This window comes from Bradysia coprophila, unplaced genomic scaffold (assembly GCF_014529535.1).
Source record: "Bradysia coprophila strain Holo2 unplaced genomic scaffold, BU_Bcop_v1 contig_232, whole genome shotgun sequence".
In the NCBI taxonomy this organism is placed as follows: Eukaryota; Metazoa; Arthropoda; class Insecta; order Diptera; family Sciaridae; genus Bradysia; species Bradysia coprophila.
Window position 1 is genome coordinate 12475024 of NW_023503493.1, and position 27767 is coordinate 12502790.

General features: G+C 37.2%; 2 protein-coding genes across 7 annotated transcripts; one reads left to right on the plus strand and one right to left on the minus strand.

Moving 5' to 3' along the window:
• The first annotated feature begins 260 nt into the window (after positions 1-260).
• Positions 261-27734, plus strand: LOC119076663 (protein AF-10-like). 6 transcript variants are annotated; one of them, XM_037183553.1, is made up of 14 exons: positions 261-271; positions 11764-11769; positions 12374-13083; positions 13157-13353; positions 13425-14191; positions 14264-14351; positions 16289-16657; positions 18964-19259; positions 19624-20278; positions 20350-20518; positions 20582-20731; positions 20799-20997; positions 21127-21295; positions 22966-27734. In XM_037183553.1, exons 3-14 carry the CDS (start codon positions 12729-12731, stop codon positions 23008-23010), a joined length of 3459 nt encoding a protein of 1152 aa, XP_037039448.1. In that variant the 5' UTR covers positions 261-271; positions 11764-11769; positions 12374-12728; the 3' UTR covers positions 23011-27734. The 6 variants fall into 6 exon arrangements, with proteins under 6 accessions (XP_037039448.1, XP_037039449.1, XP_037039447.1 ...); XM_037183554.1 differs by lacking the exon at positions 261-271 and adding an exon at positions 7057-7068; XM_037183552.1 differs by lacking the exons at positions 261-271; positions 11764-11769 and having other exon boundaries at positions 11975-13083.
• Positions 269-9061, minus strand: LOC119076666. The gene is made up of 5 exons (XM_037183559.1): positions 8282-9061; positions 3712-4010; positions 3386-3647; positions 3181-3326; positions 269-3123 (listed from the first exon to the last, which is right to left on the minus strand). Exons 1-5 carry the CDS (start codon positions 8331-8333, stop codon positions 793-795), a joined length of 3090 nt encoding a protein of 1029 aa, XP_037039454.1. The 5' UTR covers positions 8334-9061; the 3' UTR covers positions 269-792.
• Positions 27735-27767: the final 33 nt, after the last annotated feature.

Consider the following 27767-nt stretch of genomic DNA (forward strand, 5'->3'; position numbering starts at 1 on the left):
ATACAAAAATAAACTTAAGGCTTTCGAAACCTCTCCAGCATGGCAGGCAACGGAAATGAACTCGAATAAAAAGATTGAATTTAGAAGAATCTTTTTCGAAAATTATTATCATCTTGCGCATAACCTGAACGAATAAACAATTGTCAGTACTACGTTGCTCGTTGGATTTGATCTCTAACATCGCTAAAGAACTCATAATATTTTCAGTTTCGAAGGAATTGTAACTAACATTTTGTTACTCTAAAATCTGTTTTTAAAACAAAATGTGTGTGTGGTATACGAACATCAAATACGATTAGTCGTAAGAAAACAGCTAGCAAAACCAAAACTGTTCACATTAAAAAAACGACTATACATCACACGTGAAAAAATTGAAAAAATTGTATACATCAACTGCACGACACTTTACATAAAAAGTATACAAACGTGTAAACCATTTTTCACACAAAATCGTTATTTACTTCGATGAAATGAATTGTTTAGCTTAAAGCGAGAGGCAGTTCTTTTTCTTTCATTTTTAGTTTTATTTTGTGAAATTCATCAACCAAGCTTTTGTCCAGCGTAAAGCTTTCAAGAGCTTTCGACTTATGTGTAAACTATATATAAATTAACCGTGTGGTTTTGTACCGTTTTAAAACCGGTTAACTCTTCCGGCGCACATCTTATCAACCTATTTCTCTAATTGTAAACGATTTTCAACATTACGCTCTCAAATTCTCTATTTTGCCAACGTGTCGGCTGTGTTCTGTTCTGTTGATGAACTCCCGCTGATCAACTCATCACATAATTTTTCTAAATTGTCCAAACTTGCACTTTCTCGGCTACGACACACCACGACGCTCGTTCATAATACGACGATACAATATGCAAACTGGCTACATGTTCCACCAGCGCATCTAATTCACCCTCCCGAAACACATGATAATATCGATGGTGTGTGGATGAACCACCAACGGATGGACTGTCCAACGATGCTGTGCTATTCGAATGTGGCCACGAATCTTTCGATTCGGACGATCGTTGTTGCGACCGTTTCCGTTTACAATTCGATAGTCCGGGCGCATTGCTGCTAGCATTGCTAATGTTCAAACTTTGCTGGCTACTTAAACTAACATTTAGATTATCGTTACTATTAATAATTGAAGCAATATCGTCTTGACAGAACTTTTGGTCATCATCGTCATGATCATCCGACGAATTGACGTCGTCTTTGACGTTACCATTCGTCTTTGGTCCATCGCATTTCGTATCATCGTCATCGTTTTCATTTTCCGTATCTTCTTCGATTAACAATGCCATATCATAATTGGATATTACCCTGTGTTCATCCGATTCCGGTTCGTTTTTCGGTGATAATTCGTCCTCCTCCTTGATGGTTGAACTGGTCGAATTATTTTGGTATTGATGCATATTTAAGTTAGCTAACATTAAACGACGCTCCCGAAGCTCTTCGCGCAATGAATTTAAGTCTTTCATTTCACCATTGAGCTTTTTAATGTACGGATCATCTAAGTTAAAAATTGATTGTTTATCGTTAATAATATCACTTATACTTTGATCAATGTCTTCGTCAACTATGTTAGCCTCGCCGTCCAATTCCTTCAGCAATTGAGCACTGAGCTTTTCCGCAAAATCCACTAAATGTTGCCTATTCACAAAATTAACATCATGCGCGTCCCCATTCGTTTTGCCATTCGATTCCGGCTCGGTCGCCGTTTCCGTCGGTGACTTCGTCACCTCAACATTGTCCGAACTGTTTACCGATTGCGAATCATTGTCATTCGGTTTGATCAGCTTCGGTACACTGATCACACTATCTATGGAGTCCGGTGACGATGGTTCACTGGAATCACTATCTAAATCGTCCGTTTCTGGATTGAAAATTTCAATCGGAATCGCCAATTTCGGCACGGCTGGGCTGGCTTCGTTTGTGCGTCGTACCATCGGAAATTTCATTGTTCGCTTGAATTTTGGAATTTGTGGCAAATTGTTAACGATCTGTTTGGTGATTCGTTGGAATTTTGGCGATAGTTTTTGATTTAAAAAGTTTTTGCTTGAGTCGTCAGACTGGTGGATGTGCGCTTGATCGAATGGGAAACGAGTCGGTGCTTCGTCCACTGAAGATTTCGTTTGTAATTTACATATGAGTGGAGCTGGTGAATGGGCTGGTGTCGGACAGGTCATGGTTAGTGGGGATGTTGGCACTGATGGCGTTCTTATATTATTTGTTGGTTCATTGTTCGGTTGCTGTTCTGGTTTGTTGTTGCCAACAAAAATCACAGATGCAAAACTGTCCTCATCGATGCTGGTGTCACTGGTCAAGCTGTTTTCCTTCGATGAATCTGATCCACTCTCTCTGGAATGTCGCCGTGTCTTCGGTTCTTTCTCATTGTTATTTCCATACTTAATTGTACCGCTGATTGGAACATTCGGCGACGATCCCGTCTGTGTGGAATCTTTTAATACTGCGGTTTCAGTGCTTTCTTGGCTAGTTTTAAAGTTCTGCATGATCTTTTCCAACGAACTTTTCGTAACTCTTTCCAAACTTCCCGTCGATGTTTTTAATTTGGATGTGAAGCCCTCTCGGATCACTTGCAATCTCTTCGTAAATACTGAACGGCACAAAAAGGCTTCGTTGAGTGATATTTGCTTCTGGATGCGTTTTCGTACCCGTTCCTTCTCACGAATACGATTTTCGGCCATTAACTCTTCATTCAACGAACTCTGTTTACGCAAATAGGGTTTGGCTTCATCAGTGAAGTTCTCTTCCGGCAGGACGAACGCCTCATCGTAAATTGATTGTTTCTGCTTAACAAGTTTGGGTCGACGTTTGTCGATCGATGGTTGTGCTGGCTTATTTTCCGGTATTTGTGCTCCCAAACTTGGAACGCTCGAACGCGAACGAACTATTTGACGTGGTGGCGGATTCAATATGCTGCCGAGACTCCGACTTTTCAGACCCGCTGATAATGGGGGCTCTGGAAAATCTTCAAAGTCTTCCAATCGACGCAATTCTATCGGTAAATCTTTCGCGTCTTCGTAGTCTAGACTACTTCCATTTTTGGTGTCTTTTGAGTTCCAAGAGTCGAGGAACCACGGATGTCGTTTTCCTCCAGCGAGTTTCTGGAATTTTCAGTGTAATCTTTGACACATTCACAATACTCAATGTTACGCAATTACCTGTATGGCACGTCGAACAAAACTGTAGCACGATTCCCCAGGCGAAGACGATAAGCTAGAACTGTCTCCATCTCCAGCCGAACGACTTGAGTTGGTCGAGTCTTCAGTGTATGCATGGTATGGCGGAAGATAGTCTTCTTCGTCTTCTATAATTGAAAACGGTTAGTGCTTTCTAACAATTTATTGTGAATAGGGACCCTCGAACCATCATCCGAAATATTGGTACTTCTGCTTTTCGGTGGTTGCCACGGAATGAGTACATCTTGTGACTCGAAACGTCGTTGTTTCTGTTCCAATGCCCACACTGTAATTATAACACGTCCACCGATTCGAAGTATTCTAGCGAGTTCTCGTATAGCTCCGACTCGTCTTTCAGTCGTCGCAAAATGATGTACAACAGCGACAGATAGGACCGCATCGAACGTCTCATCGCGAAATGGCAATTCTAAATTGTCACATAACGCCACCTGAAATTGCGAGTCGTTTTGTTTTACATTCACTTGAAACGGCAGTAGATTTTCAGCTTATTACCTCTCCACCTTTCGATTTCGTCAGTTTGGCCAATCGATAACATCGATCTATGCCGAGTGTATAAATTAGCGGATTACAACTGTTCAAATATCGACCATTGCCGCAACCCACATCGCAAACCAGTGATGAGGGCTCTAAGGCCGCTAGGAATTGGGCAACTTTCGGTCGAATCGATCCGGTTGGCTCTACACAATTCTCATAAACGTCGTGGACGTAGGCTCGTTCGAGGGCTGCCGATCGTCCACTGCTATTGTTTCGAGTTTTCTCTCCAGATATTTCATCCTGTTGTTGTTCCTCGTCTGAAATTTAAACATTTTTAGATGGATTTTAGGGTCCTTTATGAATCAGGCAAATAAGATTATCTCTAATCTATTAAGCATAGAACGGTGCTGCACGGCACTTTGAGTCTAATAGACCCACATTTTGAAACATTTGCGTAAACGATTCGATAAACTGGTACAAATACTTTTCTTTCTGATCCCTAGACGGGCACTAAGTATCTAGTGCATGTGTAGAACGTCACTCGTCGTACAAAATCTAACTTGATGTCAAATCCTACGTGAAGGTATTGCGGTCGCAAATGATGAATGTTTAAAAAATAAAATTTTGTTGAAATGTTCAAGGTTTCAAGTTTTCAACTTGTCTGACACGACTACCATCGGCGCCCTAACGAGCTTCTAGGACTTCAAAACTAAAGTCTTAGTACAACGCTTTCGTATTTATCCAATAATTTTATAATTCACGCCGTAAGTGTGCCTAAAATTTGAATTTTAAGTGAACGATTTGATGAAAAAGTGAACCGAAAAGTACATTTCAACGCTTCATTGTATGAAAATGACGCTACGTTAGAAAGACCTCAGCACTTTGCATTTTGAATTTCAACCGAACTTACGGCGTGAATTTGTCATAGGTTTTGAACCGTGGCCTAAAGAGGATTCTAACAGAAACAATTCAATTTTCCCAATAACACTTAAATGAGTCCTTCACCACAAGTCCTTCAACGATAAAATCCTTCAATAAATTGATCTTAAACCATCTTCAGAGCGCATTTGCCTAAAAATAAATTCTAATCTTGTAGCTGATGTTCTTGCATAAACTTTCGCTGGAAAAGTCAATAAAAATCAAACATTAACTTTTACAAAAAGTTCCAAAGTTATTGTTTGAATTTTTTATTGTCCTTTCGCTTTATTTTGTGTTGTGATTAAAATTTTGTGTCGTTGTGTGTGTGATATACATATTTCCGAATTTCCATTCTTCGTGAGCGTCAATCTACCCAATATTATATCGATGGTTTTACAACAACAAACATTACTGGTGTCGTATACAACCTCTATAACGGTACGTGCTGTACCCATAGAGGAATTATGACTCGAAATTCATTGAAAAATAATAACACACACACCACTAAAACGAAAACGTCAACTTTAGTTTTCTTTTGACATTTTGAGTCCCTTTACTTTTGACATTAAGAGTCCCTTTTATGTCTATAGAGTGTAATGATGAAAGAGAAAGAGATATTTTGACAAATACCCCATTACCCCAAGGCAAGTTATAATAACTAGTCTTCGGTTTTCTCGCTCTGATCATCACAGTCTATACACGAAGCTGTCACATACACATACACATTTAAATATATGATTTTTCATTTTAATTTGTCAATTTGTTTGATTAAGAGGGCCCTGTACCTTTAAATTTTTGGTTCTAATGGTAACGTTACATTTTATACGATTTCGTAACGTTATGTCAGTGATCGAAAAAGTACCGTTATGTCGGAACACTGTTTTAATTGTCCAGTGCCACAATGTACAGTAAATAAGTATGCTCAGTAGAGATCTATGCTTATTCACATACTGAGAAATTTGTGAAATAACTTCACATGGCTATGCAACAACGTCATTAAATCGTTACTTAGTTGTAAATTAGTTGTTTGATAAAAGTCTAACACTAGCCAGAGCTCATCGCTTGTTGTCGTCTTTGCGAGGGGGAAACCACTCGGGTAATTGATTACACACCCTGCTCGGAATTGATGGAGAATCCGGTAATTAAACGGAATTGACAAGAATTGACAGGAATTAATGGGAATTGGAAGAAATTGAAAGGAAGTATAGCGAATCCGGCAATTAGATGATCCGGTAATTGAGGTAATTAAACGGAATTGACAAGAATTGAAAGGAATTGACAGGAATTAATGGGAATTGGAAGAAATTGACAGTTAGTATCTATAGAAATTGAAAGGGAATGGGGGATTGAAGTTTTGACCAATTCGACACAGAACGTTATTCTAAGCAAAAAAATGCTTCTACGGTATGCCTCTAAAATGCACAGATTTTTTTATAAAATTAATTTTGTTTACAAAGTGCGACCCTAAATCGACCCAATTTTGTCAGCCGCCTAAAATGTGCCGGAGGCCGTTTCCAGTCTCGATGCAGCAAGAACTGCATGGGTATCGACAATTCTGATCAAAAGAATTTCTAAAAATAGTGTAAAATCAAAAATATAGGGCCGTCAATTTGTAATTTTTTTACTGTACGTTTCGAAGTTTAGACGAACTTATAAAAAGATCAGTGCATTTTAGAGACATACCGTTGAAAAATTTATTGTTTAGAATAATGTTTTACGTCGATTAAAAATAACTTGTCAAAACTTCAGTCACCCATTGAAAGAAATTGAAACGAATTGAAAGGAAGTAGAGTGAATCCGGCAATTAGATGAATTGATCCGGTAATTGAGGTAATTAAATGGAATTGCCAGGAATTAAAAGGAATTGACAGGAATTAATAGGAATTGTAAGAAATTGAAAGGAAATAAGGCGAGTCCGACAATTAGACGAGTTGCTCCGGTAATTGAGGTAATTAAACGGTATTTTCTTAATATTATTGAAGTATTCAAAGCAGGAACTATTTTTGGATAACATTCTCAAATATTTTCTGGAATTTTTTTCAAATTTTCACATGTTTTTTTGTTAAAATTGAGAAAAATATTTTTCTAAAAATTTAGAAAAGTCTAGGAAAATGTGGAAAAATTTAAGAAATTAAAGGAAATTGTTTCCCCACAAACAGAGCAACTGTTTAGATTTTCAAATCTTGTTTTTTTGATTTATTGTCTCGATAATCCATTTGATTTGAATGTTGTTTTATCAGACTGTTGATAGCTAGAAGCAATATGCAATATAAGAGATTAACAAATAAATTGAAATTTTCCTTTATTAGATTTTCTCTGAGAAAGACATCAAGAAGAGTAGACGACATTCGAAAATTGTTGAATTTTCAAGGAAAATCTTAATAAATGTAAACATTAGAAACAGTGTCTGGAGGTAATTTCAGCAGTTTTCAATGCTACAGGACCAAAAATGAGTAAGTTTTGAGATTTTTCTCATCTTTTCGGCCAAAAAGTTGTTATTGTCTCTATATATGCTTGCTAATTTGTTAATTTCAGTGATTTTTCATGCTACAGGACCCAAAATGAGTGCTGCCTTCTTTTTAAATGGATTGAAGTCCAAGCTCATGTAATTGAAATACGTTCTGTGTAACCGCTCATTAAATAGGTCAATCATTTATTACTAGATCGCTGGACTCAAAGTTAAAGTTATTTTTGTACGACCAATAGTTTCTGTGGAAAATTGTCGTACAAATTTATCAACAAACTGAAACCCCTTCATGGTTATCGTATCCGAAACATTCCGAAAAAAACGAAACTGTAATTAACCTTCAATACAATTAAGACGCCAATGTTCCTCAATTAATTATAATTTAATCGTTAGAGCATACATCCGAGGCAAAACGCCTCCATTAAATGATAATTCAATAGAAATTAAGCATTAATGGGACAGCATATAAATAACCTCATATAATAAGTGAAAAGGAGTGAGTGTCGTAAAATATAATCACAACAATAGCACACACTACTGGCACAATTGAACTTTTATCGCACGTATTAAAATGCGATAAAATTGTGTTAAAAAAATTGTACGTATTTACAACGTCTATTTTCCTATATATGTATTTTATGTCCTCTTTACCATGGGAATGTTTAGTAGCTGATGCGAAATTCTATTGAATTGCCTGGGGAAAATTGTATTTGTTGGAAATTATATTTGAAAATGCGTGGGCTTTGGAATACATGTATATCTAGCCTGCTAGATATGTATGGCCAAAGTTCATCCGATAATCACGTAATATCAATTTTTAATTAAAAGCATACGAGACAAACCAATAGTCACATTAAATTATTCGTTTTTATGTTGTAATGGATACGTGTTTTTTCTCACATAATTAAAGGATTTTTATTGTATGGCTCCGGGGGTGCAATAGACACAAGTTGTAGTGGAACACATTTTCTTTTGTAATTATAATAGGTGACGTTGGAACAATGAAATCATTTCATTGTTCAATGAGAGAAAAAAAAAAAACAAAATTAATTTCATTCAGAAATGTATAGTACGTCGATTGTGACAATTACGATGATTGTCTCAATGAGCTTCAATCGCTAATTTTGTAACTTTCATCATCCGAATGTATCTGACAATTTTCATCTTTTAAAACAAAGACAATGTTCAACTGTTCACACATACCTGTAATGAGATTCTTCGGTCGAGGAATCAAATTTGCCGTAGACGATATCATTCAAACTAATATTTTATTTGTCTTTAAACTGTGTGTGCCAACGCCTTACCAAAAAAAATCAGGAAAGCGGAGGCCTTACATTTTCATAATAATTTTTTCGTTCGGTTTCAATTCCCATTTAACTACATACTTTGCCGTGTATGCAGTTCAATTCCATGAAAAATGTTTTTTCCATGAAAATGTCGAATGTGGCAGCAACGATTTTCATATTACCGATGGAAACGAAAATTCAATTCGAAATTACACTTTTCTCTTCTATCCGCACATTTAACTTCGGGGCTTTGATGTACAAAAAAGAAACTTTTTTTTAACATTCACGAAAAATATTTTTCCCCCAACAAAAACCCAATTCTATTCCAATTCCAACAAACACAAATGATAAAACGATTTTAATTCAACTTAATTCTGGCATACACAAATTTATGATTGAATTTTCATCACAATAAAAATGAAACAAAATGGGAAACAATGAACGGATCGGATTTTTAATCAAATTCATTACACGATTCCAAATTTTCTGAATGAATGAAAACTTCAATAAATCACTGCTGGTATACACTTATACACTGATACAAACTGCCAAACAAATACATGAAGATCCTCCACTGACTGGGGGGTTATACGAATTGACCGATATATTTTTCATGCGTCGGTTTTCGCTTGTACGGCACATGCGCTTTTCCGAGGATAATATATTTCCCGATAATGATGTATGTACTGTAACGTTTACTTCTACGGATTTAAGTGGTATAGTGGATTCGTTGCCTAAACCGACCGTGACCAGAAATCAGAGGCTATGTAATGCTACTACCCACTTTGCACTTTTTCATCAAACAATATAAGAAAATGTAGAGACGAATGTTGACAATCTAATATGCTCGCCTATAAAACATAATGTCCTTAACAACGCACCAACACCAAACAGCATTCCTAATACCTGCAACTAAAAAGTTTCCATCGACGGGTTAACAATTTTCGTAAGAAAGCACGTACATCGTACATTCAATTCGTATATTTACCACTGTACATTGTACAAGACTTTTTTTTCTTTAATATAAAGCTTTTTGGAGTGTAAAAAGGACCGAACTGACAATAAAAGACAAATGTAGTGGGAGGAAACGGTTGATGTTGTCACAAAATTGGCGTTCATGATGTCATATATATGCGAATATTATTGCGTCATGAAAGTCACAAACTTGAATGATGAATGGGAATGAGGAGAGAAGAACGTTTATGGAAATAGCTAAGAAATGTTATTGGTAAGTAGCAAGGGAATCGTTCTATACTTAACTCACATATTGGTGTTACAAATGACTGATGTTCTCTTAGGCTTTACTTTTCTCATAATATAGTAGCTATTCACAGTTGAAAATTTGGAAAAGGAAATTTATTTTCAAAATAAAACGGTTACAGAAAATTACCTTGGCCAGTGTGCATTTTTACTGTGACCCTACACAACGCCATCTGTTATCATTTCTCTGGTTATTTCATGAAATTGCTAACATTCCATGAAAATATCGGTAAATTGAATTATTGTTAACGCTCACCAACAGCTAATAACGTTTGTTAATTACCGTCCATCCATACCATTAGTAAATGGTAAGGGATGGTAATACTCATCTATTTGACATAGACAGTGGCGCCGAGTATGGGGGGGCGAGGGGGGGGGGGGCCCCCCATGACAATGCAAAACTTCTTTAAATTCCTAGGGTTTTTCACAATTTTTTTATCATTTTGTGCTCTTTGCCCCCCATGAGCCCCCCATGAACGAATTCAAAGTCGGCGCCTCTGGACATAGACAATAATTACTAGTTACTAGTTTACTAGTTAGACACGCCCTTTATCCCTTTAACCCTTAAGGGACTGTGCCATTGATTTTTTTTCTACTATATATATTTTTGAGTCATTGTAGCGCGTTCAGGATTTGCGCAGTTTAAGCGTCATAATCACATCAGTAAGCACAACGTATGAATAAACAGCGCGCAAGCTCTTACTAAAATGTGGACTCATAAAGTAAAGAACATGTTCGAAGAATGAGGTAAAAGATTTTAACTCAATCTCTTGGTTAGATGGTAAATGGTTAGATTAATTGAAGTAATAGATCCGACAGTCAATCTTCAGGAAGAGCTGAAAGATTAAGATCTGCAACCGTTTATTGTATTTTGGCCAGACTTCACGATAAAACACATAAAACCCGGGATTAGGATGTCCTAAACACTGAAATCTAAATAATTTGTTGAAAGTAATGTTTTCTTGCTGTGTGTGTCTCATTCCGAAAAATTCAGTTAATTCCACATATAAATCAAATCAATTCTCAATTTTATCAAACCAAAAATTTAATGCTACATTCAAATCAAATTCGCGCCAATTCTTTGAATTTTCTCATGAAACGAAAATCAGAATCGGTTTTCCCATAACATGTCGTCTTCCATTTCCAATCTTATTTCCAACAATCCAACAACAAAACGACCGGTTGAGGTAAAGACATAAAAGTGTAGTCTCAACATTGAATCTAATTGAATTTTGAATTACGCGCGTTTTCAACACCGAACGAAACCGTTCGGTGCGTAAAATCAAAACGGTTGAACTCTGCAAAAAATGGATTTTTATTTGGTTTTGTCATGTTGAATTTACGTGTAAGAACTGGTTGTGTAGGGTTGTGTGTGTACCACTTATTTTACCAGATATACTCGTTAAACGCATCTACTATCCACTCCTTTCTGATTATATTTTAATTGCTTTATTTTACTAGGTTTTCGGTGTATAAGCAAATCATACTACTCGTCCCAAAGTTGTTTTTTTTTACAAAAGTAATCAGATTTTGATTAATTTATTTAGAGAAGTATAGTAGTAAATTTTAAGGGTTTACGAACGATGTTTTGTTACACAGGAGCAGAATAAGTTTCAACTATTTTCGTAACTATTTCGTAACAGTAACTTTTTAATTGGATTCGACTACGAAACCACTCTGCTCACGACAAACAATACAAAAGTGAGTTTCGATATAATTCCCTGAAACATGGGTATCGAGTTATGGTTTCTCACTTTTAAAATTGTGGTTGATGTAAGACCGCAGCAATTTCCCGCAATATTGGTTATACAATATCGAGGGAATTTTCTCCGGTTTTTCCGTCATTCCAACCACTCATCCTGATCAATGGCATTTAGTCTGTCCTCAACAGTCACCGAGGACAGATATGGTATACGGAGCTTGAATTGAATTTAAAATTTAACAAGCGAAACTTATAGAAGTGCAAGAACCTATATTCCGTGTCAAATCAATGAAATAAGTTAACAACACGAGGGAAATCGATGAAAGAAGTTTGAAGCTTCACAGTTTTCCTTTATTGGAAGGTATAGCGGATCTAATATTTTTGCATGAAAATCTGAACAATGCGATCTGTAGTCTTCATAACCAGATCAAGATCAGCTAAAAGTGATACTTAATTTGTCATCAAAAATAACTTGGAAATTATGACATGTTAACGTACCATCCGCCACCGGTTCAAAACTTTGCGCTGTATTTTGCGGTATTGTTGGTAACGGTCTAAAAGGTACTATACCGGTATTGCACAGTTTGACATGGAAATTCAACCTAACAAAAATAAACAAAAAATCGTTCGAAGTGTCACAGACCTGGTCTCCATTTTAAATGTTCATTTTATTGCAGTTTAAAATTGTGTGTTATCAATAACTTTCCGAATTAAACCAGAGTATTTCAGTGAAATTCAACATTAAACGCAAAAATTTTCAGTGAAACATCGATTCGGATAGCGGCCGAATGCATTGTGTACATCAAAGCGATGTATTTCGCAGAATTTGAAAGTGTTTTTGATGTTTGTAGTTTAAGAAGGGTTCCCCCGCAAACAAAAAAAATTCACTGTGTATTTTGACATAAAAAACAAATAACGCGACCGCTAGACAAGCGAACCATTTATTTGATAATTTGTGTGAATTATAGTGCGATGGTGTGATGAGTGAATTCCTGGAAATTGTTTTTATTTTCAACATTTACCGTGATTGAAAAATATAAATTTTAGTTTTACAATTCATCGACAAAAGTTCATCATTCTAGCGCCAAAAAAGACACATATTTCTAATCCACCACACGGTCATTTTAATTTATTTTTAATTATTCATCGAACACTTGTTCACTCAGTCAGAGTTTCGAGTAATTACATTCGATCTGGAGACGCTTATTATACACACAGTGAAGAGACATCGATGAACGCAGTCAATCAATTTGCAATTTTGATTGTATTTACTCATTGACAGCTGAGCTGTCGTCCCTTCGTCATTTATTTTTCATTCAATCAACACTCTTGAAGACGCACTCTATATGTATCAATGTGGCATCTGTAGTAAGCATGCCGGATACCTAGGCTCCGGACCAGCATGAAGGAGATGGTTGGGGGTTGTTGTGTATGCTCGGACGAACGTGGTTGGCCTGAAAACCCGCTCGTCTATTGTGATGGCCAAAATTGTACGGTAGCTGTACATCAGGCTTGCTACGGCATTGTGACTGTGCCGACGGGACCATGGTTTTGTCGCAAATGTGAGAGTCAAGAACGGTCGGCTCGAGTTCGATGTGAATTGTGTCCGTCAAGAGATGGGGCTCTTAAAAAGACTGACAATCAAGGATGGGCGCATGTGGTATGTGCACTGTACATACCAGAAGTGCGGTTCGGTAACGTTACGACCATGGAACCGATCATTTTGCAATTAATACCTCAGGAACGATATTCAAAAAGTTTGTATTCCCTTTGCTTCTTCGGAATCCGGTCGATTTTTTTGTAATGTTCCAATTCCACTTTTACTTTCAGCCTGCTATATATGCCAGGAAATCGGAAAGGGATCGAAAGCCCACGTAGGAGCGTGTATGCAATGCAACAAATCTGGTTGCAAGCAACAGTTCCACGTTACATGTGCCCAAGCATTGGGATTGCTGTGCGAGGAGGCCGGTAATTACTTGGACAATGTCAAGTATTGCGGCTATTGTCAACATCATTACAGCAAATTGGTAAGTTCCGCGACTTCCGTTCAGAGAAAACCCAACTTTTCTAAATCAAAATCTCATTTTTCGTTCAACAGAAGAAAGGTGGAAACGTCAAGACCATTCCACCGTATAAACCAGTAACGAACGAAGCCGGATCCAGCGATCCGCCATCGTCACCAGAGAAAGAATCTGAAACTCTTCCAAGCAGTCATCATAACACTGCGTCAACGTCTGCTTCACTGAAATCAGTATCGCAACCATCGGCAATAATTCAGTCAAGTGCGTCCACATCGTCAAAACAACGAAAATCGGGCGGAAGCTCAAAAGCATCAAGCAGCACGAACGTAACTGCTGGAAGTTCAAGTGCGACTGCTGGATCGACTGGCTCGACCGGTACAGTCATTGCAAGCGCTCAGCCGTCAACGATACCGACGAGTAGCATTAAAGTTTCGCTGATCAATCTAAAAGAAAAGGACGGCAAACATGGCAAAAGTGTTCATAAAGTGACGAACTCAAGCAAAGGACATGACAAAGATAGCAGTAAGAGTGGAAAATCATCGAAAGCCAGTAGTAAAGATAGTGCAGAACATACGGGGAGCAGTTCAGGCGGTGTCAATTTAGCATCATCATCGCTGATCATTTCGAACATGAAAGACATGAATGCCACGGCCAAAGAAACTTTGGGCCAAAAATTTACCACCTCAAATTTCACCGAGACGGTGGTTGTGAATTCGGAATCGGTGTTTGGCAGCGATAATCTGAAAGCGACTTCTGCAGTGCCAACAATGACGGTAGCTAAGAAACGGAAGGCCGATGGCAGCAAGTCTACGTCAGCCAATTCCAGTACAGAAGACATAAACAAGTAAGTGATGTCTGACATTGAGTGGGTTTTGATTGAAATTAATTGGGGAAAAAATCTGTTTTCATCACGCAGAGACTTGATAAAAGACGTGTCGGTGACGCTAGTTCCGCTTTCAATGGATCGAACGGACACAATGGGTGATGAAAAAACTATGAAAAAGGTAAGTTGTCCATTGATCAAAATGATCAGACATTTTGAATGCTTGCCAGCTCGTTCATTGGTCGGTCGAAGGACAAATTGATTTTATTTTCAAATTTTCCCAAGAAATTGGTTTTGTTGCCAAGCTTACTCCATGCGAGTCCATTCGTTAAAGTCCCAATTACATCCGTATTTCATTCACGATTCGTCTAGCTCCGCTAAGCAAGGGTTTCGAAGAAGTTTGGACTGTTAAACTTGAACGGTTTTATGACGATTCCAGCATCTATCCTATCTGAGTTTGGGAATCGTTTAGTTTAGTTGAAAGAACATTTTCCATGTCGTTGAAACATTTTAGTGCGTTCCGCATGTCGAGTGAATTTTGTTGGTCTGTGGCGAAGCCGAGGTTATTGAACAGACGAAAACGTTGCTTTTCAACTTTTATCCCGAGTTTTGTAGTGGATTTCACCTGCTGAAATGCATCGAAATAAGTGCATGAATTATGAAAAGAACTGTTTTCGGCGCAAGTAACGTGTGAAGCACACACACCAACTGACGTAAGATATTTTTTTTAATAATCGTAGAAATAAAGCAAGGTGTGTACGAGGTACAGCTCATCCTTATTGAGATTTCGGACCATTCATAAAGTATATCACGCAAAAATCGAAGTTTTTCACAGATCCACCCTTCCATCTTTTGTCACAACTCACAGGTACGATTCGTTCTCGTACTTCTTACGGTGCTCCCTACTCTGAGTTTGTAGGTTATGCATCAAAGTGTCAATGTAAAATTTATCGAGACTTGGTTCGGCTCCAAAATTGAATATGCGTAACAAGGTCCAACACCACTCTGTCCAACGTTTAAATCTCCAAAGTACTCAACGACTTAAAAGGCTGAATTTCAATGACTCTTTAAAAGCGGTGCTTAACAACTCCTGAATTTACTTAGGATTTAATCCTGAGAACATTTTTGAAAACATCTGTTGAAATCGCTTGAAAATCAAAGCCTTTGTCCCTCCTCTGGAAATATTCTCTCCTCGCAAGGGGCATCCTTTTTTGCCTACAATATGTGAATAGGAAACATTGCGAGAACTGCAACGGTAAATACCAGGATCCAGGACCTTGGTAATTTCAATTGCCGATTTGGTAATTTCATCGGTAAATTAGGTAAATTCCGTTATTCAAATTACCAATAATAGGCCCTGGTAAATGCATTGCAACAGAAGGATCCTGTTTCAGATTCTGACCGCAAAAATTGTCAAATCGAGTCAAATTTCCCATTTTATCTAAGTCACTATTACTGCCAGTTATCATGGAAGTATTAATGTGGTGAATAACATCGTGCGGAAGAAATTGAATTGGTGATAATTCATCAAAAAATACGAAAATGTCAAAGTTTGTCCCGAACTTGTTTCGTTGAAGTAAAGATTTCGATAGACGGATGAGATTTTTATTGTGAATTCTCTGAGAAAGTTGGTAAACTGTGAAGTGTACATTGACGAGTCATATACGCAATGCCTTGTTGTCTACACGAAATTGTAAATTGAAATAAAAGCAGAACTGAGAAGAAATTAGGACATCAACCCTCATGCTCCAATGTATACGTGCCACAAATCACGGTGTAAGATTTAAAAAAAAATATTTTGACACGAGATAATCGTTTTCTACTTTCTTGGGCCCATTTGTATATGTGTAGTGATGCACTACAGCGTTCGTAATACTTTTATTACCTAAACGTACCCCTCATAAAACAGAAATATTTTTGTTTCCACTACCTGAAAAATATGATTTTTTTTGCGGTAGAGAAATCCGAATTAAACAAACTGTAAGTCAGTTGTGCATTGTACGTCGATCATTCAAAATGACGTTCGGCCGAAAGCATAAAAAACAAAAACGTGACAAATTTCCACCCGAAACAAAACTGCTGCCGATCCGAATTCGCATTCCGAATTTCCCATTTCAGCAAAAGACCGACACAGTAGTAGCGCCCGTTGTTGCATCGACAACAACGCCAGTGTCAACCGCACATAGTAATGTAACGGAACCGAATCTGCAGAATGTCAGTCCGAACGTACCGGCCCAGCTGCAGAAACAACAAACCGCCTCGGCCGTATCGTCGATGAAACAACAAGTCATCACACAGACGTCCATGCAATTACCACATGTGAAATTGTCGGCTAATGAGGTACGGCTACAATCATCGCCGGCATATAATGCCTCATCGACGGCAGTAGCGTCGTCGTCCTCGTCGGCTTCAACAATGTCAACAGCGATGCCTAGTCTAGTGGTATCGGTGCCGTTGTCAAACGCTAATGTACCTGTAACAGTTCTAGTAAGTACACGATTTGATGTAATTATGTTCTGCAACTAGTTCACTCAACTCGAAACCTGTGCGACCAACTGTGAAACACTTCTTGTTAGTCAAAATTTGTGTTAATTTCGATAAACAGTTCGTCATTTAATAGAACATGTATAATCGCCTCGTATATGAACTAGTGTGATTTAACATTCACTTTGATAAATTTCATTGGATTATGTTCCCTGGTCTGAAACTACAAACGTTTCTGCTCGGGAATTTGATCAAATTTTTCTGATAAGCAAAATTGTCCTCATTCACGCAGGACAAGAAAATTTCTAATACTATTACAGAAATGAATGAAATTGCTATTTACATTATCAAAACATAATGTAGCTTACCATTTATTGCCAGTCTAGTACCGGCCAGGTTGGCTTTTTCGAATTTCTTTGGGTCATTTCCAAAAATCTTCTGACAAAAAAGTTGGAAATTGCATTTCTAATGTTGTTTTGTCACCCGACAAAGTCCAATTTTCCTGAGGTGAACACGACATTTTTTCACAACAAAGACTCCCGAAGTTTCAGCTGAGGTGAGAAAATGACTATTTTCTCGCCCATGTTGTGAAAAACCTTTTTTTATATGCGCTGTGTGAATTACCTTCTATTCTCCACTCAAAAGCTCTTGAGAATAGCTATTTGTGTATCTGTTTTGGACGATTGTTTTTAGGCAATTTCGCTAGGTTGTAGCCCGAACGATGTGAGTGCCTAAAACAGATACTCAAAAACATTTTCATGTAAGGGGTCGAAAACCCCAGAAAAATCTCGAAACTCCCTCATTTTCGACCCCGTCACATGAAAAATGTCTTTGTCTTCTGACAGTTCACGACTGAAAACGTCCATTTTCGCTTCTCCTGTTTTACGGAAGTAAAATTGAAATTATCTCCCATGAACTGTCGAAACATTCGGCAACATACGTGAAAAGATTTGTACGATTACAAGGGCTGCTTTATCAACTTGAGTCAATAGTTATTTGTTAAACGAGGGAAGAAAAGTTGGAAATTGTATTTCTAAGTTCTTTTTGTCACCCGACAAAATTCAATTTTCCTTAGATGAACACGTTTTTTCACAACAAAGGCTACCGAAATTTCAGTTGAGGTGAGAAAATGACTAATTTCGCGCCTAAGTTGCGAAAAATCCGCTTTTTATAAGCGCGGTGTGATTAACCTTTTTTCCTCCACTCAAAAGTGCTTGAGAAAATGTTTTTGTCTTCTGACAGTTCAGGACTGAAAACGTCCATTTTCGCCCCTCCTGTTTTACAGAAGATACAATTGAAATTTTCTCCCCCGATCTGTCACTGTTTTGTTTTCAAAAATTGTTTTGACAGCCAATCCGGGGTGTTTGTCGCAAAACCTGTAATCGTGGAAACCTTTTCGTGAATTTTCTCGGATTTTCGCGATTCTCAAGTTTCGCAGAAATAGTGAAAATTCATGAAGATTCTCGAAAACGATTTCACGACTAACATTCCCTGGCTTTGAACACCTGACGCTATGCGTTCAACGCTTTTTTGATCTTTGTATTCCAAGAAACGTGAACTAATTACTCGTACACGGAATTTATGTTTTCTCTTCTTATGAACCACTTCAAGCCATGACTGTTTCAAAGTCCTTGAAACACAAATTTTAATTGCCCTAAAATGCTCATCCGTACAAGTCAACATCTCATTTAGCAGCATGCATCGATCTCTTTCACTCTTGTGACGACATTTTATTCTAATCACAACATCGATTCGTGCCTTTGTTAAAACATTTTTTTTTTTTTAATTCATTTTGTGACGTTGGAACCATATTACTCTCGTGGACAATAATTTTTGTTTTGTGCTACAAACCAGTTCGACATTTTTGTTTGTATATTTTTCCTCTGAAACGATTTCTTTTCCCATTAATTGTAAATTATATTTAGTCGGACATCCTGTCGTTATTTTAACATTTGACGCGTTCAAAAGTGATCTAAAGTGTACGCTTAGTAGTCTTCGTTTAACAAAACAAAAAAAATTTGAAATCCACAAACAATGAAGAAGCAAAACAATAATCAAATCGAACGGTACATTATTTCAATGGCAACGAGAATCGTGTGCTTCATTATTGTTTTTATTGTCCCCAATAACAAATAGAAATTCGGCTAGCTCACGATCTTGCGGTGTTTGTCCGAATGGTATGCCCTGTTTTTTCAGTAGCCCAGTGAAAGTGAGTGCTTCACGAACCGAGTGATTATAATTCGACGAAAACAACCTTGAACAATCGATTCACCTTCCATCATTGTAATCACGTCTCTATTCCCACACAGAATGCCTCAACAAATCGTTCAAGTCCTGCCACAGTCAATAACGCTCAACCACCAAATCATACAACCGAACGTCGATCACCACTGATCATATCGAATTCAACGCTTTCGCCACAAATTCCGTCGAATGTGATCAATGCACCGAATTTGGGCGTACTGCGAACATCTTCGCCCGTTCCCAGTAGTAGTAGTTCGGGCGCCGGTCAAGATGATGGATTGAAAATCACGTTCGAAAAGCAACCGAACAGTCGAGTTGCACAGTTACAGGAAGAGTCCACGGCAGTGGGACGGAGATCCAGGTAAATGTTGGTGTTGTCGATGGTGATGTAAAGAAAGTTAGTTATAGTTTTGTATAGTTTTGTGGATTGTGTGATTTAATCAGCACTCGTTGCTTCACTTCAGGTCTGAGTGTGTGTTTATTTTGCTGAAACAAAAAACAATTTTTTGCAAAATTTTGATGTCGCTTCTCAAACGTGACTTTTGATTTAATTTGCTTACTGTTTTGTGTGTAAAACATTTGCGATAACGAATATTTACTAAATGAAAATTCTTTTCCTTTTCGCATTCTATTTCCTGCTTACTAAATACCAAACTGGCTACTAAACCACTTACACAATGCACTTAAAACTACTTGAAAAACCAAAATCGTACTAACCATCCCAGATCCCATTCAACCGACACAAAAACTCGTAATGGCAAAAAGCGTTCAGCTGCACCGTCGACCAGCCCTTCACCGCCCGTAACTTTCACCACAATTCCCGATTCCAACTCAATAGCCAATAATACCACCAGCAATTCAGCCTCGAATGGCACGCCACCAGTCGGCACGACAAATAAAACCAAACCGATGCATAAGAAAGCCCGAACACAATCGATTGAAACTCCACCATCTTCTACTTCCAGAACGCCGGACACATCGGCAATGGCATTTAACAATTCGTTCAGTGGCTTGAAATTTAGTTACGAAGCCCAGTCTGCACCACCGGTTGCTGCACCAACAGCACCAGTGCCGTCTGCGTCAACACCGCAATCGATTGCGATTAAAGATTCGCCGCCCAGTTCACCCAATTCAGAAGGTGGTTCCCGAAAGCCGAATACACCGTCGACGGGTGAAGCCAAGGATTTCAAAATCTTTCAGAACGGGGTTCATGTTACACATATGCTGGGCAATCAATTGAATCCGGCGAGTAGTGTGGCACAAAAGATGTCCGATCAATTACACATGGAACTGGAAGCGAATAGTATGTATACGTCGTCGAGTCTGGATTCGGCTAGTCAATTCGTTGGACCACCATTTCCAGGCAAAGCTCAGGCACAGGTAAAAGAAATGTGCATTTTGCACTGTCTTCTGCTGGAGCACCCGTTTAATGTTTTCGTCGAAATTCACAGGCAAGAAACGCACAAGCACAAGCTCCAGCGCCATCATTAACGTCAATGCTCGGTGGAAATGGTCAACCAACGGCATCCGGAAACACACCAAGAAGTTTAGAACAATTGCTTGAACGGCAGTGGGAACAAGGTTCACAGTTTCTGATGGAACAAGCACAACATTTTGACAGTAAGAACAGCCCTGCGCACTTCTTAGACCTCCGTAACCTAAATTTCTCCATTTTTTCTGCAGTTGCATCATTACTCTCGTGTTTGCATCAGCTAAAAACAGAAAACGTGCGACTTGAGGATCATGTCACGAATCTAATAGCTCGCCGAGATCATTTGCTAGCAGTAAATGCTCGTTTAGCCATACCTTTAACATCTTTACCACACGCACAAGGTAATTGTAAACGATTTAGTTCTGCGCTGAGAAGCCAATGCAACTAATTTATCGATCCGAAAAGCAGCTCCATTCAATAATATGCACATGAACGGGCCGACCGAACAACCACCACAAAACCCAACGAGATCAGGACGGCCGAGTTCACATGGCTTTCAGCAGCAGCAACAACAACAGCATCAACAACAACAACAACAACAAATGCCAGTAGAAAATGGCATTGACTTTCGGCACAATTCACATCAGAGCACGGCATCGTCGATAAGGTAAGTTTGCCGTTTCAGTTGCTTTCAATTTATATTTCACACGGTCAAAGTTACTTTCGATGCAAACTGCATTGATTTGCATCGACCGCCAAAAACAGTAAAGATAAAACGAACGTTTATTGTTCAAAGGCAATCTACCGCCAATATGCCGTATAACAATCAAACAGCTCACAGTTCTGTACAAAATAGGCAACATTCGACAGCTACCACGTCCTCAAGTAATCCAGACACACAAAGTAGAGGTCGTGGTTCAAGTAGCTCTTTTCAAACAACGACTGGTTATTCTACCGCCCATCAGGTAGCTGAAATAATTATTTTTTTTTTACAACAAAAAAGTTTGAAAGAATTTAATCATCTGATCGTATTCATCATAACCATCATTCATTTAGTGACATCGTAGCGTAGTATCTAAATGGTTGTGTAGATTAAGTTGTACTCTTCTGCTTCTGGTTAATAATTCTGGTGATGGTTTCGTTTAGACACGCAATTCGTAACATTTTACCTTTCGAACGGACACATTTAGTTATTTGACTACAATCATTAAATGAGTTTCTTGTACAGAATCAGCCACATGGGTAATTCTGCACACCCCGTGCACATGAAGTTCATTCACTCATTGTATCTCAAACTACTTTAGCTCCACACGAAATTTCCTTGAATTTGTTAGCGTATGATTCGGACCCGAATTAAATGGCACAAATTTCCAACTTTACTAGTTCGAAGTGTAGTAGTAGCACTAGCCGGAAATTGGGCGAAAATTGTTGGTGTCATAGTCACAATTAAGCAATAAAGAAAACTTTTACGATCTGTTAGTTCTATATTGTTCTGAGTATCGACGCCTTCCTGAAGAAACGACATGTTACTGACGAAAAGACGAGTAGTCTAAGCTTCTTCAGGAATATTCCTTTTTCTTTGTGAAGAAGCTGTGAGGTCCTCAAGATGCTTAGATTACTTGACTCTTCGTGAGGAACTCGCCGTTTCTTCAAAAAGTCGTTGATACTCATGGCGTCGAACTTTCAGGACAATTAGTTCTATCGAAGACTGAAAGGTCACTGCGATTTTGATGCCTCAGATCTCCGATTTGAATGAATGATGGCTCGTTGGATGCTACTTTCAATCCTAGAGAATCCGCATAACCAATTTCTCGATTAATTTCTGTTTTTCCTTGAAAAATGATCATAATTGAAGGTGTGTCAGAGGTTTGTAGAAACAGTTTTTTTCAGTAAATTCTCAAGATAAAAGTATTTTTAAACATTGAAATGTTTTACGAATATCGAGCGCTGATAGACCTACAGGTGGAGTATCGGAACCCGAACCGCTTGGTGCAAGCGAACCGCTTGGTGCAAGTGAACTTTAGGGAGTTATGAGCATTGATATGGTAAATGTTTCGAGAGTAACAGCGCATACTTAGTTCCGCGGAAGAGCCATGTTGTAGGGTTCCAAGGGTTCACCTGCATCAAGCGGTGCCTATACTCGATATTCCAACTCCATTCGTAGGTATATTATAACCCGACATTAATGCAACATTTCAATGTTTAAAAATACTTCTATTTTGAGTTTTTATACAAAGAAAGTAGCAAAAAAGGTAGTTTCCACGACCCTCGGAGAACCTTAACTCCTAAAGGTAACAAAATTACCTGAATAATTTCTGTTATCCGATCATTTCATGCCTTTCGGCAATATAATCATTGACGCTACTCGTTGCTTACAATATTGTCAATAAAATTTCTTCGGTGCGCGTTAATTAGAGTTACTATCATCTTGAAGTATGGTAAAGTGACTGCTAAGAATCCGATAGTAGTCCAAGTATATTTTCAAAAACCGGCCTAATTATGGATTATCTTGCAACTGCACTTCCAAAGCTTATACATTCAATAATTATCGCAATACCCCGACATCAAAGACTGCACAATGCACATAGATGCCAATACAAACTTCATGTAAATATTGTTTTTCATCCAATTTCAGCAAGGTCAAAATCGACGAGAAGACGGCCAAATGAAACCTAGCTGAAAGCCGTTTACAGTGCAAACGACTACAAAGATAACACGGCAACCAATTATCAATCCAAAAATGGCATCCATTCAACAAATAATAACGAAAACAGAAAACAATAATTTAAGCGAAACCAGCAGCAACAGTTGCGACAAAACAAATTTTTTAACAGAAAAATCTAATTTCCACAACACTAGTGCCCTTAGTGCAAACGCATTAGCCGTTATGCAATTTATAAGTAATAGTGAAAACAATAGCAATAACAACCGTAAACGGATGACCGTTCGGTCAGCTGTAGATATTATTACGCATGGATCTCAACAGAATAGTAGTGACCATTCAATTTGTTATGATTATTTGGGCAATCGTCGTACTGTCGATCGCCGCGATGAACATTCAAATGAATTCAAATGTATGAACCAAGTTCAAATCAATCGCCGACCACCGAGTAATGATGATGTTGTCGCTGATGTATCTTCATCGCAAAAATGTTTGGTTCGCAAACGGTTGCGTAATAACCATTTTTTGCGTCGTATTATCAATAAGACTGCTAATAATCAGTGTGACGCTCATGCCAAAACTAAAGACTTTTCCATTGATTTTTTATTGAATTAAAAAAAATAATGAAAATTTGAGATTTTTGGACAATTTTTTCTTTTCCTTTTTCTTCTTTTTCGTTGGAGTGTGTCGCTTCTTTGTAATAAGATCGTAAAGTTAACAATTGAATTGAGTTTTGTTTTTCGGTTTCTTTTTATTAAAATCGTGAATTAAATCGTTCCACTCGTCGACTCATTACAGTGACAACAAATTGTCGCAGTCGAAACGGTTTTTCGAAAATCAAGCAGTGTGTCGTCAGTGAAACGTGAATTACAATTTTCGTCAACTTAAAACGATTTCATTGCTGCGGGACTTTCGAAGAAAGCGCAATAATTAGACCGAGAGCTCCCATGGATATCATTCAGGCACGGTTTGGAAGCTATACCAAATTGTAAAATTGCACGATACGAAGGGAACATTTGCTCATGACTGAACTCTAGGAGGTTCTCAGCCGTCACGCATCGTTGAAAATCCATATTTCTATTTGGCAAACAGCAAGTTTGGTGCCATTCGAAAGGTATTCGAACTGTCTTCATCACAGTTACTTTTTGTTGCGTTGCTGTTGTGTTCAGTGAGAACAGAAGGCGCTTAAAGCAAAAAATTTGGATTTTCTGAGATTTTTAAAAAAGCGCGCGCTACTTTTTCGCTTTCAGTGTCGATTTTCTATAGTTAGAAACAGTGAAACATCAGCGCTTCACTTACAAAGAATCAATTGTTTACACAATTTTACTGCATCTGCATCCTGGGATGAATTTTCATTGAAATTCGTTCAAGACGATGCGTAAAAGCCGAGCATCCACATATAAATGTTGCAGAGCAAAAAAATAGCTAAATACTGATACGGGACACGACACATTAGTAAATTATAAGAAAAATGAAATTTCGTTGATTTACTTCCGATTCAAACACGCTGACGATGTTCTTTTTGTCAAATTTAGACAAAAACCCTAAGTTTATTCGAAACGGAGCTTAATTAATGAAACTTCATTTTTCTTATAATCCACTAATGTGACATGTCCCATTTCTGCATTTAACTATTCATTTAATGTTATTCGTATCGGGTAATGTCACGATTGTCGCATAAGTTTTAAACCGTGACCTAATGAGAGACTGACATGCATCTGGACTCTCGGCCTAAAATGAGAGAAGGATTTTCGTCTCAGCTTTTTTTTATTGCAATTAAAGAATAAAATTGACAATGGGTGCGCGCTGTGGTTACAATTGACTTGTTGCCGACAAGATTCGAGGTAAAATTTTTGTTTTTTATTTTCTAGAATTGATTTTTTTGTTTAAATTATTTAAGTCTTTAAAGAAATAATTTTTGTTAAATTGAAACTTATAAATGAAATGGGACTGTGTACATGATAAGCGCCATATATAAAATAATAATTTAGTAATTTTGAATTTTTTAAATTAATTTCGTCTTTTCCTTCGGATTAGTTAGATGTTATACGTATACATTAGGACAAAAACAAAAGTGAAATGAATGAATGAAAATGAGACTTTAGATCGAATCCATGTGCAATGAACCGATGAAATAAAGTTTAAATTGGTCAAGGCTGCCCGAAAAATGAGGTTAATTCATCGAGTAACTTCTTTCCGGACATCTAGCTTCAATATTTTTCTAAAATCTTTGCCACGCAAAACGTCAACATTTCGTCAGAAAACGTTAATGTTTAAAATGTTTGACTTCCTCGGATTTCTTAGCTCCTCGGAGCCGGAAATGGAACGTTTATTTTTGTATAAAAAAAACGTAATGTCCTACTGAGGATCGATGTAAATTTATCGCGACGCTGTAATAATAATATCCAGGATAATCGTTCCACATTATCAAAATTATCAACACTTGAGAATAACAAAACTAAATTTTCCCAAATGCTGAAAACAGCAACTCACCTTACACCAGCCCCCTTTACTTACTAACTCTTCCGTCAAGTCCAGTTTTCGAAGTTAAAAACTATGAGACGTAGAAAAATGATAATTCGACTCCAGTAAAGACTCACATGAGGAAGCATTACATCGACTTCTTGAGAATATTATCTCAGCTTCAGAAACCTCATTCACTTACGAAAATTGGACTTCTCGAAGAATCGTGACAATTATTAAAACGACTTTGTTGGAAAAAATGTTTAAATCGGAAGAGACATCCTAAATGGTGAAAACGTGGGTGGCTTTGTATTATCCAATGAATTCACAATCAAGCATCCACGAAGACAAAATTTTAAACTTTACACTATCCGGTACATTGTAATATGGCATTCAAGCAAATTATTAGGACGTAGATGTACTCATTTCGGGCCTATAAGTTTTTTTAATATTAAAAATTATCTTCGCATTTTCGATTTTTCGATATAAAAATTAAGAATGAAAACAAAAGAAACAAGAAAAAAAAAAATTCAGACACAAAATCATCCATACCAACCCACAAGCGAATATTTTTCATTTTGGGAAAATTAAATTGAGTTTTTAGAAAACACTAAACACGCTTCGTTAAATTTTGATACTTTTTTTACGTCTACTTATTTGTTCTACCAATAAAACAACGAATCCCATGCAAGACGCTCTTTAATTTGGATATAAATTTGATAACCCATTCTCTTCTCCCTTATACATTTCCTGAGGAGTAAACAATTAATTTTTCCTTGCTCTATTAGGACTGATCAAAGAAAGTTTCGCCTTTGAGACTGGTGACTTTACCTAAATTTACTCAAATTTACACAGAATTTTTGGATAAGCTTTTGTTAAATTTGAGTGTAAATCTAGAAAATAGGTTTCCTGATGACAGAGATTGCTATTTTCACTTTCTTTTAATGTCTACCAAATGTATATCAATATTCGCCACAGCTGTTTTAGCGCCCATACAAACACATTACTTATGCTGACCTTATTCTGTGAATTTTCATTTAAAAAAATCTTGAAATTGTGGAAATTCCGAATAATTCTAAAATTTTCAGAATTTTCAGAATTAAAGTTCCCAAAAAAAAACCCTGGGCTTGATAGTGACAGATACGCGTGAGGTAGTGATAAAACTGTGTAATCAATTATAAATCAGTGTGTTTGAATGAGTGGACCAGTTAATAAGACAGCTGACACTAATCTCGATAATAATTAATTGACTGTGCAATTTGAAGTTGGGCGTGGAATTAATTAGTCCACCTTCAGCACATTTGGTACGGAGAGTCAAAGTATAAATGTCATATTTTACGTCCACTTCTAAAATATTGTGATCTCTCTAATAAACAAACAATTTCTACATTGAATATTCCTATTATTTCCGACAAACATTTCCTTCCGATTCATTTGGCATTGTTAATTATTAATCGAATTATTTGCTGACAGCTTTTTGCTATCTTTAAAATTTACGCTTAACTGAAAATAAGTTGGAAAATTGTTCACAAGAATCATTCTGTTGAAGGCAGGGACTATTTTTTGACAAACAAAGCTTATTTTCGATAAATGAAATTCTCTCAAATACAGTTACAGGCGGTGAAATTTCAGCTTGAAATTGCTTCAGCTGTTTTTCAGCTGATCCACCCAAACAATCTAAGCTGTTTCCGTTTTTAAACGGTTTTAACACTACCACGCGCGTGCGGGTTGAAGCTTCAACAGTATAAACAGTTTTGATGGTATTTGTTGATCAGCTGACAAACAGCTGAGTCATGATGAAATTTTACTGTATCTGACTGTATCGAAATTCTCCAAAAGTTGTCAAAATTCTCAAAAATGAAATTCGATAATTTTGAAAATTTGAAATTTTTTACGATAATTTAGAGAAAATTATCGAAAATAGTGTTGGCTAAACATTTTCCTAAAGTTATCCAAATTTTCCTACGTTTTTGCAAATATTTTTGGGAAAATTCAATGAAAATATGGGAAAATGTTTTCCCAAAAGTAGTCCCTGGTTCACCTGGTTCAAAGTGCAATCGGGGCATGACAAAATTTATAAATGGGAAAATAATTACAGAAATTATGTCGTTATTGTATGGTGTACGGTTGAAAAATAAATGTGAATGAACAATTCATGGGTACGTTTTAATGGAAAAGAATTTGCAGATAAAATATTTACTCGTTAAAATAAAAGTGAAGAAACAATGAAAATATTTTTTAAATCAGTGTAAAAAAAATAAAATAAAAAAATTAAACAACAAAATATTTAAGAACAAATCTCTCAGGTATTT